Genomic DNA, 15,750 nt, shown 5'->3' on the forward strand with positions numbered 1-15,750 from the left:
AGACTGATTTCATTCCCGGCGTGTAAGCAAAGTCAGCACAGTGACTAAAGTGGCAGCTTCAACTAACAACTTTAAATAAAAGATGTGCATTCGACCAATCAGTTGCGAGCAGGCAGTGTGAAGTAGTAGGCATGTGGGCGTAGCGTGTCAACATTGTTGTGTCACAAATTTCAATGGAGCAACGAACTGCACATCTAAATCAAGTTTTCAAGACATTCTCCAGAACTTTTTGACAAAGAGAATAGAATGTGCAAAGTCTGTCCAGCACACTTTGACTCCCAAACATGAAAGACGTGTGGACAACTGCCGTGACTTGATTTGAATGCAAAAAGCAGACAATTTTTTTCTGTAAAAAATCATCACGGGTGATGAGACTGTGTTATCAACATGGACCTAACACACACATAAACGACATTCAAGACAATGTGACACACAAGTTGAACAGCATCCCAAAGGAGGACATTTCTGACAGTTTTACATGGCCCTATAAATGTACTGTGCATTGTTCTCAATTGTGCAGAGTCCACGTTAAACATCTGAAGCCTTAAAACCACCATATTAACTTTGATTAACTTTATTAATCCAGTACCAGAACATTTTGGAAAACAACAAGTTTCCTCTGAAACAATTAAAATTTTGTTGAATATGATCCCCACCCTCCTTTCCCCTACTTACCCACAAGGAAATTTGTGACTACCTCACATCCCATTAATCAATTTCATGATTAATTTTAATTTCTTTTCCTACCTCACAATACTTCTCTTGGTCTATGATGTCTTTTGTGGTTTTCCTACTTAAATTTACAAGATGAATGAATCACTAGTTCTGAAAAGCATAGGCTTGTTGCCAAATGTGGAGTAGAAAGTTTTTTTTTTATCTTGACTACTTTTATTTTTATTTCAAAAGGAATAAAGACTTTTTTCTGTTGTTTATTTCAAATTTTTGCCACAGTATAATACATTATACATCTGACTTCCAAAGCAGATATGACAAATGAAATAACATGGCTTTAATTATGTTCACAAAACAAGATTTTCATTTAAGTAACTTTTATCATATATTGGTAAAAGAAAAAGTTATTTTTAGTGATACTATAAAAAGTTGGAAAATCATTTTAAGAAAACTACTTCATGTTCAGGAATGATATGCACAGAAATAAAATATAAATCAGAGCACCATAATATAAGTAACATGTGAATATAAGTACTATCAGTGCAGTAATTGTGTAATTCACACACATACAATACACATCTTCAGTACAACAGTAGCAGTTGCTGAGCAGTTGTACTGCACATTCAACAGAGTATGTCCTGTAATATTACAATTAAAGACGTCATGGTTCAATATTGGTCTACTTAACCACTACTGCTCTCATTATAGCTATATGCTACACCATAAAAAAAAAAAAAAAAAAAAAAACACACACACACACACACACACACACACACACACTCTTTTGTGATGCTTTGCACCAAGTGGAAGATCTATATTGTGCAATAAATTGCACAAGTCAAAAGAACACACTATTTCTTTTTGTAGCAACAAATACTGAAAAAATACCATTTAAGAGCACTCTTCAATCAAGAATGCAAAATAGTTATCTTATTCTGTAAATTTCCAATAACATTCCTGTGCAATAATAAAGACCCAAAAATAAATATTGAAGTAAATTAGCTTGCAAAATTACATTATTCACTATTTTTCAGATAATGAAACAGATGCGAAAAGTTGGAATTTCTAGGTGCCACTTCTCAAAGGAGGTTATAAAAGTGGGCAAATTGTTTCCTTTGAAAATACAAGAAAGTTGTTATAAAAAAAGATAACAATCCATGTAACTTATCCATTGTATTACTGTATTTTCACTTTTTCAGATGCAAACTCTTCTGCCCTTAATTCCTGGAGAAGAAATCCTTGCATCTAAAAGCAGGAGATGTGGAATGGCGCTCTCCTGCTGTCATAGTTCAGATTGTTGTCCCTAAATTTGGTACATTTTTATTTTTAATTTACTGTTACATTTGTACATAAATTATCTTAACTGCACAATATGAGCAACAATGAATAGCAATAAAAACAGCTAACACCATTCTGAAACTGTGTACAAATACAACAACAATATAATCTGCAACTGCTTACAATACAAGAACCGGTACACACAATATCGGAAATGGTACATATGTAAACAAAACCTTTTCCTACGAGATCATGGAAATTAAGGTATTCACATCAGTCATGCTCCTAAAACTCAACTATACTGATAACTTCGTAATAAAAATTGTATCCTCTTTTGTGTCATTAATTATCTGACTATCATTTGCTTTCAGTACAGTGTATTACATAATTTACATCAATTACTTTCATGAAAGGAACATATAACTGATATTCTTCTGTTACTATGTAATTTATATAAAACTGATATTCTTCTGTCACTAAGTAATTTAAATAAAACTGATGGAGATATTCTTCTGTCACTATTTAAGTAAATACAGCAAATAAATGCTCATTTCCCTCTATTCATTGTTCATGCCAGGTGGATTATGGAAAAATAGGTTAAGTAGAAAATTATTTTCCTGCACATTTGAAACAATAAGTTGTCAGAAAGAAAGACTCTGAAGCAATGGTAAGGCAAATGCTGAAGCACCTGGTGTTGGACTGTGCAGAACATCCAACCAACATATGGTCCACCTTTGGTGCAGAAAATTGTTTAGCAATTGTGATTAGCTTTTACAAGGAGATTTTGTTAGCCACAGTAAACATAAATTATGGTACAAAAAAGCTGATACATGACACTGCTGCTCTCTCAAGTTGTTATAGTTCCATAGTTTGGTGGACAGTGCCTTTAGACAAACTCACAAAGAAGACCATGGAATGTTTTGTAGGAGAAGCCGGTCAACTTCAGTTACCAGTGCCACTCAGTGAGAAACAAGTTAGTCAGCAGTACTGCACAGTATTAGCTTAAGATCTTCAATTGGTTTAGGATTAACTGAGTGATGGACTAACACACACCCATACAAAAACAAGATATGTGAGCAGTGTACACTTCATTGACACAATCTGAACTTCCAGTCATCATCTACCAATCACACAAACACAATTTCCGTGATTAGTGCACATATTAAACAGTAGTCAGCCAAAGTACAGATCAAAAGAAAGAGTGACAAAAATATTGGATAAATATACTGGCATCCTGACATATAATCCAGAAACCAGTTTATCACTACAGCAAAAAGTTGTGAATGATATGTAGGAGAGGTATATCTGTATGGAAGTAATGAAGGAATATTAAGGTTTAATTTCCAATCACTGATAAGGTCAGCAGGGCAGTCTTGTATGGAAGCTGTCAAAATTTGGACATGCATGACTGATGGCAGAACTGATTGACAAGTAGGATTTCACAGAGTCACTGATGACACCCGAGGGCTCCATCACTTGTGAGACCATGTTTTAGGAACAAGCTAGAAAAGGAAAAGTACACCATTTGCTTAAATTACATTTAACACTAAAAATAAATAACACTGCCTGTCACAACACTGTGATGTTTCACCCTCCTCAGAAATCCTTCAGTTGCAGACCTTTTTTAAACAAAATCCTTCCCAACATGACGGCTCATCATATTGCGGAAGTGTCCCAGCTCATATATGCTTGTCGATAATCTGTAAATTCCATAACAATGTGTTAGATATAACAGTATATTAATACAAAATTACAAAGATGTATTGATAAAAACTGTCTGCATTGATCTTTCACATGTATTGTCTTTCGTTAAGAATATATGAATAGTCATGTAAAATAAAATTATATATGTCTCCTGTAATTAACTGAATATACTGCATTGATGAGGTAATAAGAGCTCAGTTCTATGTCAAGTTATCCAGGCTGTCTCACCCACAATCTCAGATTTCGATGTAAATTGGCTTGTGTGTTGTTCTTAGGGAGAACACCACCAAATTTCAGCCTTTTATCACTGCTTCCACTTTATGTCACTTCAAAGATAGGAAGTTTAGTTGTTTTTAACATTGTGATGGTACAAAATGACATTTGCTAAAGGTACCACATTTTATTTGTCACCCACACAGTTTGAAATTTTGAGGTTGTATATTCTACGAAATAAGGATTCTAGGAAAAAAAAATCTCTCTCACTTTTAAATAAAATCACAAAGACAGGAAAAATGTTTACTTATGTCTTTGTATTTTATTTTGCAAAAAAATGGTTCACCATTACATTGAATATAACACTGAGGAAAGTGAACAATCCCTATTTTTTCCAAACAAATTCTCAAAGCATGGGCTATCACTTGGGAAAATCACATTAATGGGGTTTTTGTTCCTTTATATATATTTTTTTATTTTGGTAACAAATAATGGTTTTTAATTTTTTCCTGAGGACATAACATACCCCACTGAAATTTCAAGGGTTCTGAATATTACACTTGAGACCTAACAGAAATTTTAAGTGATGAAATTTATAAAAGAAACTTGGTCCATCAATAGTACTGTAAAACAGCTCAAGGTCATTCCATTTTTTTTTTTAAACAGCACTACATTCTGTAAATGTAATTTACAACAGTAACATTTTTATTCTAAATACAGCACACACACACACACACACTCCTTTGGAAATTAATTAGTTCTCCCAGTTGATGTTTTATGACATTTTACAATAGCAAACATGAGAGATGGGAACCAGACAAATATCCTCAGCTTATACATCCCTAACCCGTACCAGCTCCTCCCCAAAGTTGATTATGCAGTAGAAATAGCAGGCATCAATTCAGTGGACAACAAAACCATAGTGGCCAAGGATATACTAATTTCATTCACTGATAAAAGGTAAAACAAGGTTCACAGCCACTAAGTATCAAGTATTGCAGATACAGGTCCTAATAGGTAATGGCCATCAGTTCTACCCATAAGACATTGCCAGTAGTGGATCTACTTCATGCCTCTGGTATGTGTGTATGCATAACTGGTTCAACATTTAACCATTAAACAATCAGTGTAAACTGTCTTTAAACTGGGAAATCCACCAAGGACTGAAAGGAACAAATGCTAAAAAACAGAGTGTGTGTCATTTACTATGGAGTGGGGAAAGGCAGCAGTTTGAGCAGAGGGACTGTACGCAAACCACTATTGGAGCTCCAGAACAGAGCCTCTTTCATGGCAGTCTAATGCCCCGGCCAAGAAAAAGGATGGGGTGATCAAAATGTTCAGTGAAGCTGCAGACCTGGATTGCATAACAGAGTAGCAACTTAAGACATATAAGCTGTAGGAACAAACCCTTTCCTCTGCCAGGAGGCTGTCCACAATGCTACTTCAAAAAAGGCACCAATTGCAACTCTGATCCCATATTGATGTGTCATTTCCAGCAGCCAGTGCCAACGGGCTGCAAATCCGTGAGTCAGGCTTCCATAACCTGGACAAGATAAAACAAAGGCTGTGTGAAGCCTCAAAAGGGTGGAATGGTCTGCACCCAAGGAGACGCTGCCAAGGCAGTGCATAGTGTTGTGTTTTAACCAGCACAATCTTCAGCTGGTGAATATGGGGAATCCACGACAACTGGATATCAAATACGAGTCCAATAAAGTGAGACGACTACATAATTGGACAAGACATGAGGGAAGTTAAGTTCTGGATGCAGGCGAACTATTTTACAATGGGAAAAATGCATTATACATGGTCCAGTACATTAAATGTGACCACTGCCTACGCTCAGCATCAATGTGCAATAACCACTCACAGATGATAGGTTGCAGCACTAGCAGTGGAGGGTATAAAGCTGGTTGTGGGGACCCGTAAACAGTGCAGTCATTGTCATAATGTGGAAACGCAGCAATGAGCGATTTATCTGATGCCCAAAAGGGCACGATCACTGGCTTTCATGCCAAGAGTGGAAGCATTTCTGAAATGGCTACATTCATAAACTGTTCGTGTGCCACCATGATTAAAGTATACTGTGCATTGCAAAATGGCACTATCCAAAACTGATGCAGAGGCAACTGTGTTGCACTATGGGCCGCAGATAAAAGGGATGAAAGACAGCTGCAGAGATGTGTATGGGAGAACAGACATGTAACTGTTGAGCAACTGACCACCCACATGAACCAAGAGGCTACCAACAGTGTCTCCTCAATGACCGTTCAGTGAATGTTGTTGCGTATGGCCCTCCGCAGCAGCAGCCTCGTTCATGCACTCATGCTGATTGCTATTCATCAGTGGCAAAGGCTGGAATTTGCAAACTAGTGCCACAACCAGACATCTCCTACGTGGCAACAGGTGGTCTATTCAGATGAATCACGTTTTATGCTCCAGCAGACAGATGGTCATTGGTGTGAACAGCTTGAAACATCTGAAAGCAAAAACTCTCCAACAATCATTTAAAGGGTACAGGCCAGGGGTTATCTCATCATTCTGGAAGGCAAAACAGATCAACACAAGTTTGCATCTATCCTTAAGGCGCCATGTCTCCCCCCGCCCCCTACATTCAGTTTGTCTTTCCTTGGCACAATGGCGTCTACCAGCAGGACAATGCAACTTGTCACACATCTTGCAGTGTAAGTGCATGGTTCGAAGGGAATGAGGATGAGTTTACCATACTCCCCTGGTCACCACACTCCTGGATTTAAAACAAACCGAGTATCTGTGGGACCAACTCAATCAAGCTGTTAGTGCCACAGATTCTTAACTGAGAAACCTAGAGCATCTGGCCACAGCACTGGAGTCAGCATGGCTCCACAGTCCTGTCAGTACCTTCCAGTATCTTACCAAATCTCTTCCTGCACATCTTGCAATGGTCCAGACTGCAAAAGGTGGTCATTCAGGCTTTTGACAAATGGCCACATTAATGTGACTAGACAGTGTACATGTTCTGGCAGCAAGAAACTGTAAGCCATGGGCGAGAGCCCAGGATTGTGTTTTTATTGTGACATCCCACAGTACTCTTGGTTCAAGAGCAACAGTAAATGAAGAAGTCTTCAACAAACAAGAAGGGTGAGACTGACGGTCGTATAACCTCAGCATGGGCGAGAGCCTAGGATTGTGTTTTTATTGTGACATCCCACAGTACTCTTGGTTCAAGAGCAACAGTAAATGAAGAAGTCTTCAACAAACAAGAAGGGTGAGACTGACGGTCCTATAACCCAGCAAGAACATTGATCACTACCAGAAAAAGGAGGGCACACACAGCACAGAGCCCTGTAGTGCACGAGTAGTAGTGTGGGAAACATCAACTAGAATCTGAAATGTCTGGTAGGATAAGATATCCCAAATAAACATTTGGCAGGGGAGCCTCTGCAACACCACTCAGGCAGTGTAGTGGGGATGGAGTGGTACCGCGAGCTGTCTGACTTTTCATATATCAGAGAAGACGGTGATCTATTTTTGGCAACAAGTGAAAGCTGTGCTTATAGAACACACTCAGTGAACTAAGCGTTCATTGGTATACTGGCCATCTGTAAATCTACATTGGGTGCCTTCAGCACACCCAGTATATCGTCATTCATTCCAGAAATGTGCACAGTATTTTTGTGGGGCTACCTGTTCTATAACTCGCTATCTCATACCCAGTTTCAATACTGGGACACCAGTACTTTCCTTCCTCTCATTTGTAAACTCTCCTTTGAGCTAAACTATTATAGATTGAAAGAAAATGGTCTCTGACTTCTTTACATACATGATGTAACATTTGATTGTGATTACAATCACAAGGCATGGTGCCAAGTCAGGGTCAGAGTGCTGATAAGTTTCCAGTACTTGAAAGGAAGGTTGCACAGTATCAAGTGGTCTCCTATAAAAATCAGGTCAGTATATGCCAGCCACCTTCTATGGAGTTGGAAAGTGGAAGAGTAGTTGAGATTCTGCTGAAGTGCACTGCAAGTGTTTAGCTAAAAGTAACAGGTCAGTGTGTATAGCACCATCCAGGTAGATGCCATGCATATTGGTCATCAACTGGTGCTATGTACCTTGGTCCACACCTGTGGAGAACAGGTGTTGGTCCCTAAGGTAGCTACATATATTCAGTGTTATTCTCATAAGGTAACAGATTGGGGCAAAAGCATTTTTAAGGTCATTAGGTTAACCAACAACAGGTGGCATTTATACCATCACAGCACAAAACTACACTCTTTAGTGGCTGTAGCATTTTCCTGGTTCCACTGGGTGGAGGAGAGGGTAGGAGTCCTGTAGAAAAGGCACTCCTGACTGGTTGTCATGTAAAGTAACATCCATTTTCACATGTGGGGTAAGGCTGAAGGTTAATGCAGTGTGCAGTGTTAACACACTGAAACCTTTGATGAAGGTTTCTCAGGTCTCCAGCCAGGTGGTAGCATTGATATCTCATGACGTTTCGGGAAGTGTCATACTACCCATCTTCTGGCGAAATGTCAAGATTCGCGGAGAGCAGACTATTTATATGCGTGGTCACCCCCTCCACTAGACCTAGGGTGGCTGCGGTGGACCAGTGGTGTGCGCGCGGTACTGCGGATGGCAGTCACCCCTGGTGGCCGCATTCGGTTCTCGTTGCAAGCATTCTGTCTGCATCTGCGGTGGAGGACGTTGACGGATGTGCTCCCAACAGATTACCGCTATCGCTGGGTTCCATGCTGTGCTGAGTTGGTATCTCTCATCTTTGTTGACCAGATTGTTGTGGATCCATATTTCCATATTTCCCAGAAGCCAGATGCTCGGCACAGTACCTTCATGTTTTCAAAGTTGAAGGTGTGTTCTTCATTTATGCTGTGTTCTGCTATGGCTGATTTTTCTGTGTGACTTAGTCGCACACATCTGATATGTTCTTCGCAGCATTTCAATATACAGCACTGTGTTTACCCAATGTATTGTTTTCTGCATGTCTTTGGCAGAACCTAGGAGTTCCCTTGTCTTCGGTGATGGTCGGAGAACGGTTTTGATATTTTATTTGCCCAGAAGTCGCGCAATTTTGGCTGAGAGCAGACCCACGTATGGAAGGAACGCAAGTCATTTGTCTTCTTCTTCTTCTTCATCATCATCTTCTTCTGGGGTTCTCACTGCTTCCTTCTGCCTTTTAAGCGCCCTGTTGATCTGCGTTTCACTGTAGCCATTTTGTTGGAAGACTTCCCTCAGCTGTTGCAGCTCAGACGGTAGGCTGTCTGTCACAGACAGCGCGCGCCCTACATACCAGGGTGGTCAGTACTGTTTATCTTTGTGGTGGATGGTGGCACCTTGTTGCATGAAGGTGTAGGTCTGTATGTGTCTTCTTCCTATGCACTGCATGGCCTAGTGAACCATCTGCCTTCCTCTTAATTAAATTATCAAGGAAGGGGAGGCATCCATTTTCCTCCATTTCCATTAAATTTGATGTTCGGATGGATGCTGTTGAGGTGTTCCAGAAACTCATCTAGCGCCTGTTTGCCATGTCCCCATGTGACAAAAGTGTCGTCGACATAGCAGAACAAGTGCTTTGGTTTCTGTCTGGCTGTTTGAAGGGCCACCTCCTCGAAATGTTCCATATAGAGTTTTGCAATAACAGGAGCCAATGGGGAGTCCATGGCCACACGTTCGATCTGCTCGAAGAATTCCCCATTGCACAGAAAGTAGGTGGTTGTTAGTGTGTGTTCGAAGAGGCTGACTGTTTGTGGTTCAAAGTGCTGGGCTACAAGTGCCAAGGAGTCTTGAAGGGGCACTTTCGTGAAAAGCGACGTCACGTCGAAGCTCATGAGTAGGTCCTCCCTTTGTAGTCTTATGTCCCCTCTGGTCAACAGCAATGAGGGATACCAACTCAGCGCAGCATGGAACCCTGCAATAGCGGCAATCCGCCCATCAACGTCCTCTGCCGAAGACGCAGACAGAATGCATACACTGAGAACCGAATGCGGCCACCATATCCACCATCGTGCGCACGCTGCTGGTCCACCACAGCCATCTTAGGTCTAATGGAGGGGGGCGGCCATGCATATGAATAGCCCGCTCTCAGCGACACTTTGCCAGAAGATCGGTAGTATGACACTTCCCAAAACATCGCAAGATATCAGTGCTACCACCCGGCTGGAGACCCGAGAAACCTTCATCAATAGTTTATGCCAAGAAAGCCTACAGTCACATATACACTGAAACCTGGCTAGCAATAACATGGAAACCCATGCTGATAAACATGCCTTTTTTGACCACATTTTCAGCTTATAAACCATTAAAATTTTTGTAGCCTATTAATAATACTTGAATTAATGAAAACACTTTACTTTCTTATATAAAGTGGCGAGATACCCTGGTCTTGAATTGACGTGTGTAAAGCAATATCTTTTCTAACATTGATTTCAGGAGAGGAAAAATTGATCAACTGCACATGCACAGAATTTGAGAAAACATCATGGTTCTTTGACACAAAACATATAACAATTAAGCATAAAGCTTGCCTTATGTACTGTAAACATCTTTGAGGAGTTTTTATGAAAATTTTCTGCTTTGTAGGTAAATATTGAAGCACTGCAGTTCACACAGTGTGACTTTGCATTCAGTACAATACTAATTATATACAATAATATAAAATACTAATTATATACTAATAAATAACTATATACTAATTATACACAATACTAATTATACAGTTTTTAAGTATCTAAAATATGCACTGCCCTGTCCGGATTACTCTGGTAATACAGCAGTATTTGGCTCATGGTCAGTGGTCATCTAGTTTTCCTCACTGATTTCTGTCAACCTTGGTCTTTCATGCACAATGCCCAGTGGAATAATATCACTGCTTGCCCTTTAAGTGATTTGGCGTCGACCTTACAAAGCTGATTCTACTGCACAAAGTCATATTTGGAAATAAAACCACTTTGGCTTTATGTACTAAAAGTACTTTCGGCAGAATATCATCTATTTTCCTTTAAATGTAATTTGCCTGAACTCTATGAAAGTTCTTCTTGAATATAATTCATGTCATCCCCGGGGTTGTCTGCAAATCATATTCCAAAAAATTCTATGTCACTAGCTTAAAAATCACGAGATTCACACAGGAAGGAAGAGATACATTTAAGAAGTGAACCCATAAATCTAGGGACAGCAGACTTTCAAGTAGGCCAATCACACCCATATTTTACGGATATCGGCCCCAGTTAAAGGAGCTTATCTTGAGGGTTCATTGAGTTTGGCATCTAACCGGGTGTGGGTGTTACAGGCAAGACAATCTGGACATCGACTGTCATGCTCTCATGTGGATGGATAGGAGAAGACTATGATGTGACATTTACAGTCAAAAATATTCATGAACTACTCTAGAGTGAGTTATGGCACCGTTGTTCAATAGACGCAGATCATGATTTGAGAACATTTGTTCCATTAGATTATCTCAGGCTGAGGTCTCACTTCAGCCTCATAAAGGGTTATGGGCACTGAAGTTAACTAATACGATGAAAGATGCAGGTATGGCTGAGAAATTAGCACAGTTCTCTCTTGATATGTCACCTACCTATCCACAAAGAGATACTCGTAACACAAGATAAGAGTCTATGTGTACAGCTGCAGCCTCCAATGGATTACTAAGCTATAGTTTTTCACTGTAGATGGTCTTTGTATCAATACACACCCTTGGCCCAATGCTCGATACTGTAAAACAACTCAGTATCTGTATATTGTAAGGTATATGTGTGTTTTGCAGAGAAATAATAAAATAGCTCTGCTGAAGGTCAGTGCAAACTGCTGGCTAAAATAATAGTCACCAGAGACCACTGGGATGGCTAAATTAGTGACAGCAGTTCCACTGGTTGCTATCTGTGGATGTACCCAGAGGTTATGAAAACAACAAGGGGGACAAGTTTCAGATTCTACTTGCACCACTACTGGTTAGGAATTACACCCCTTCACATATAGTTTAAATGGTTCTTTTTTGAGGGGGTGGGGGAGGGGTGGGGGAGGGGGGGGGGGAGGAGGAGCGGTTCTAGTGTCCATGAAGCTATCGTATCTACTCTAACCTAACCTTTCTTTCACCTTTCATCTTGTGTCCACTTCAGCTGCAGGCTTTTGTCTGGCCATAAGACAGCAGAAGGTTTGTGAGAGGCCAGAGGAGGGTAGCTCCTGTAGGACACACTTCTGGTTGGGGTGGCAAACTGAAAACTGAAATTCCTAATGCAGGTGTAGAAGGAACACAGGGAGGGACATTCCTGTCCCCCATGTGAATTAGTATATGCAGGTGGCCACCAGGGCTGGATGTTATGTGGCATGAGGATGTAGTCACCTTTGTTCCAAATGAGATGTTCAGTGTTGTAGCAAAATTAATACTCATCTCAAAATGTAAACATGTTGATTCTTGGCCTTATGGCATGTCAGATAACCAAAAGTTATGTATTACCTTTATCTTACGTTATATTAAAAACGGCTTAAATCAGTCATCTCAGGGAATGATGCTCCCCACAGTTGATGCAGGTTGGTGATTGATTCTAGAGGATGTTCATATGTAGCAGCCTTCCAATCACCTCAGACAAGTCTGCTTGCACAGTATGAAGATACATTTCCAAAACAGATCACAGATGGACAAAGGAAGGGCATATGCTTTCACATAGTTGTGCATCATTCTTTTAACAAGTTAAAAAAAAAGTGGCACCCTAATAGGCCAAGATGAAAGCAATGGAATTGACTATTATTGTTCGCTTCCTGCTGTACATCACAGACAAAATGGACTAACGTCATTCTATGTTACTGCAGCACAGTTTTTTGTACATCTGCAGTATCTAGTGACAGCTAAATTTAATGCCCCAAACAACAGTTAGGTGGTTATTTAGTGTAGTAATAACAGGAATATTCTTGAGCTCATCACAGGAGAGCAATGCCCATTATCAGTTGGGTGGACACATCAAGATGAAGTTCTTTTTCATTTTATCGACTGAAACTACAAAGAATTAACAGTTTTCAGAAAGTGCTCTCCGTTGGTCCCAGATCAAATCATATATTGTGGGAGTATATCTCCAGGTTGTCTCTTTAGTTGAATATCTTCCTTGGCTACACTGTGAGAGGAAAGTCAGAGTTATATTGTTCTATATTAGAAGCCTCCTTTCCTTTTGATGAGACTGCTGAGTGTTTTTCAGCCACTAGCATGCAAAAGTTTAATCTATTTCAATTACCACACAGGTACCTGATAATGCACCCCATCCCCCCTTTCACAATGTAGTGGCTACCATGTGAAGTTTTAGGCATATTGCTGTAACCACTCCCGCTAAAGGTGCTCAAGATGGGGTTGCACAATGGGTGGGACACACACGACATTAAGCGACCTTCCCCACATGGGTCATTGACTAGAAAATTCAGAAATGGTAAAATTAGACCTGGCAGTGGTGGCAACACTCAAGCTGACCAAAGTAGGTGAAAAATTAGGTGGTAAGAAAAGGAGAAACCAGAATTATGAACTTCAAGAATGGCAAGGTCACCACTGAGTGGAATCATTTAATAGACCTGAAGTCGAAAAATGGGTCAGATAATATAACGGCAGCACAGAAGAGGAAGAGATGCTCCAATGGCCCACACAGATGCTCACAACAGACATGACCCATCTGTGGGAAGGCAATTCAAATGCAACTGATACAGTCAATATTAGACACTGCCCCTTGCTCTTGGTCTGCCTGAGAAAGTAAGATAATTGCTTGTATTACTACTTAGCAATCACATTGCATTAACTGGTCATTATGAATTAAAGAGAAATATTGATTTCCTGGTTCGATATCAGCAAAATGACAGTTGGCAGGTTTACATGGTTCAGTACATGGGGTATTTATTAAAAGTTTAACACTACTCACACAAGATTCAATATTTCTGCACTGGTAACACATGCAAAGCTGTGAGGTAGACACACATCAGCAATCAAGGGCTCACTGAAAACATAACTTTGCACTTTAACTTTCAATAGTGTCCCAGTCAAAACACTACATACTGCACATGGCACTGGAAAACAGAAAATGCTTTTAAATTTAATCTTGCACAATCAAAATAGAACTACTGGATTAATACTTTGTTAAGGTACAGTAGCTGTCACCTAGATTCATTATAGTCTCCATCTTAAATGTGTATTTCCTTCAATGTGTCGAAGTATCACTTCTCCCACACCACCAGCTGTATTCCTCACGACCTCATGACTCTACTAGGATTAAATAAAATCACTTTTGCAGCAGAAATTTATTCGACTCTACTAGAAATGGGCTACACTGTTAATTACAAATAATAGATTACATCATTGCAGTCTGAACCAGAAACCTATTAATTATTTGATGGATAGGTCATGTAGAACACAAAAACCTGAAATCACATTAGTGTAGGGAGGTCTTATAGATATTTTATGCAGTAAAGGAAATCATTTATTCAAAAACAGTGTATTCATGCTTCCTTCAACAAATAAGAGTTCATATTTAAAAACAAAATCTTTACAACACTTGCTGTGTGTGGTTCATGGACACTCAACAACCAGGTTATCAGTTCCCATTACAAAAATTAGAAGAAACAAATGTGGTTAAAATGTCTAAAATTTTATAAAAGAAGGAAGAGTAAGTATTACACAATTGTACCCCGTCTCTCCCAACCTCATCCACTATCAACCATAGAATCACGCTGTCTCACAACCTTCAAGATAACATTAATAGGGTCAGATGTCATAAAACTTCTTAATTGAAATGCAATGAAAGACAGAAGCACTGTGTTGTTGATAGGCACACAAACAAAAGATACGGATCTTGGCCGATTTTTGAATGCATTCTTTTTCTAGCTGTAGGAAAAACAGGCACACAAACACTCACTCATTCACACATGTAAAGAGCTGGCAGTCAACTGAGCACAATGTAGGGAGACAGTCATGCACGCGCGTGCATGTTTTTCTTACAGCTAGAAAAAGAAAGTGCATTCCGAAAGCTAGCCATGCTCCATACCCTTTGTTTGTGTACCTATGAATGAATAGTGCTTCTCTGCCTTTCAGACACTCATCTCATTTACTCCCAAATAATCCAGATTTTCAGCCAGAACTTTGCGTATACAACTAAACTGCAAGTAATACAAGAGGAAAACTAAAATAATTACACAAGAACATGTAGCTGGCTGACCACTTACAAAAAACATGGTCATGGATGACCCTGACACCCTTTGATGCATTTGGCTTAGAGGGTGCGACTTTCATTTATTACATGCCTGTTTTCAAAAAAATCCTCTTGCAAGTCACTGATGTTGCTAGCATGTACAATCAAGAGAAATTTAGTCTCTGATTGAAAAAAAAAATCACCATAAATAAAGATATTTCTTTCTTTTATTCATTACTGGCAACCATACACAACTACACACAAAATTGAATGTAAAATTCCTATACTTCACTTTCCAATACTATGACACATTTGTATAATACATGAGTACTGAACTGCAGTCAAGAACACACTTGAAGCTATAAATATTGGGACGGCAACAACTCTGCTTACACAGTGGAATGATTCTGTGTTAAGGCAGTCTGCCCTGTTAACAGCTACTGAACAAACACATACATTCCAGCTATGAGTGACACAGTACACACGTGGAGTTATTAATGAGTCACAATTGTTGAATGGAATGCCTGTGAGGAAACATTCAGAAGGAATTAAGACACTGCAGGTGCGCAAGTAACACACACACACCACACAAAACTATTTGTGTGCAACTAAATACTTTTCTCCTTGCTATCCAAAATCTAGGTGAACGGTGAAAACACACCCTTCTGTTTGTGGAACTTATCCCATAAACAATTAAAAAGGGTCTAGCACAGAACTCATTATTTGCTTGATA

The 15,750-nt window shown here is 39.6% G+C and overlaps 1 protein-coding gene across 1 annotated transcript in view; it reads right to left on the minus strand.

Annotated features, from left to right (window-relative positions):
• Positions 1–929: 929 nt before the first annotated feature.
• The window catches only part of LOC124555141 (ero1-like protein), an 86,838-nt gene continuing 72,017 nt past the window's right edge, over positions 930–15,750 (minus strand). Inside the window, exon 12 of the mRNA XM_047128951.1 lies at positions 930–3,650. Within this exon, the coding sequence (XP_046984907.1) occupies positions 3,575–3,650 (76 nt within the window). The 3' untranslated portion in view covers positions 930–3,574. The remainder of the gene's footprint in view (positions 3,651–15,750) is intronic.

The sequence above is a fragment of the Schistocerca americana genome, chromosome X (genome assembly GCF_021461395.2).
Source record: "Schistocerca americana isolate TAMUIC-IGC-003095 chromosome X, iqSchAmer2.1, whole genome shotgun sequence".
NCBI classification, from domain to species: domain Eukaryota; kingdom Metazoa; phylum Arthropoda; class Insecta; order Orthoptera; family Acrididae; genus Schistocerca; species Schistocerca americana.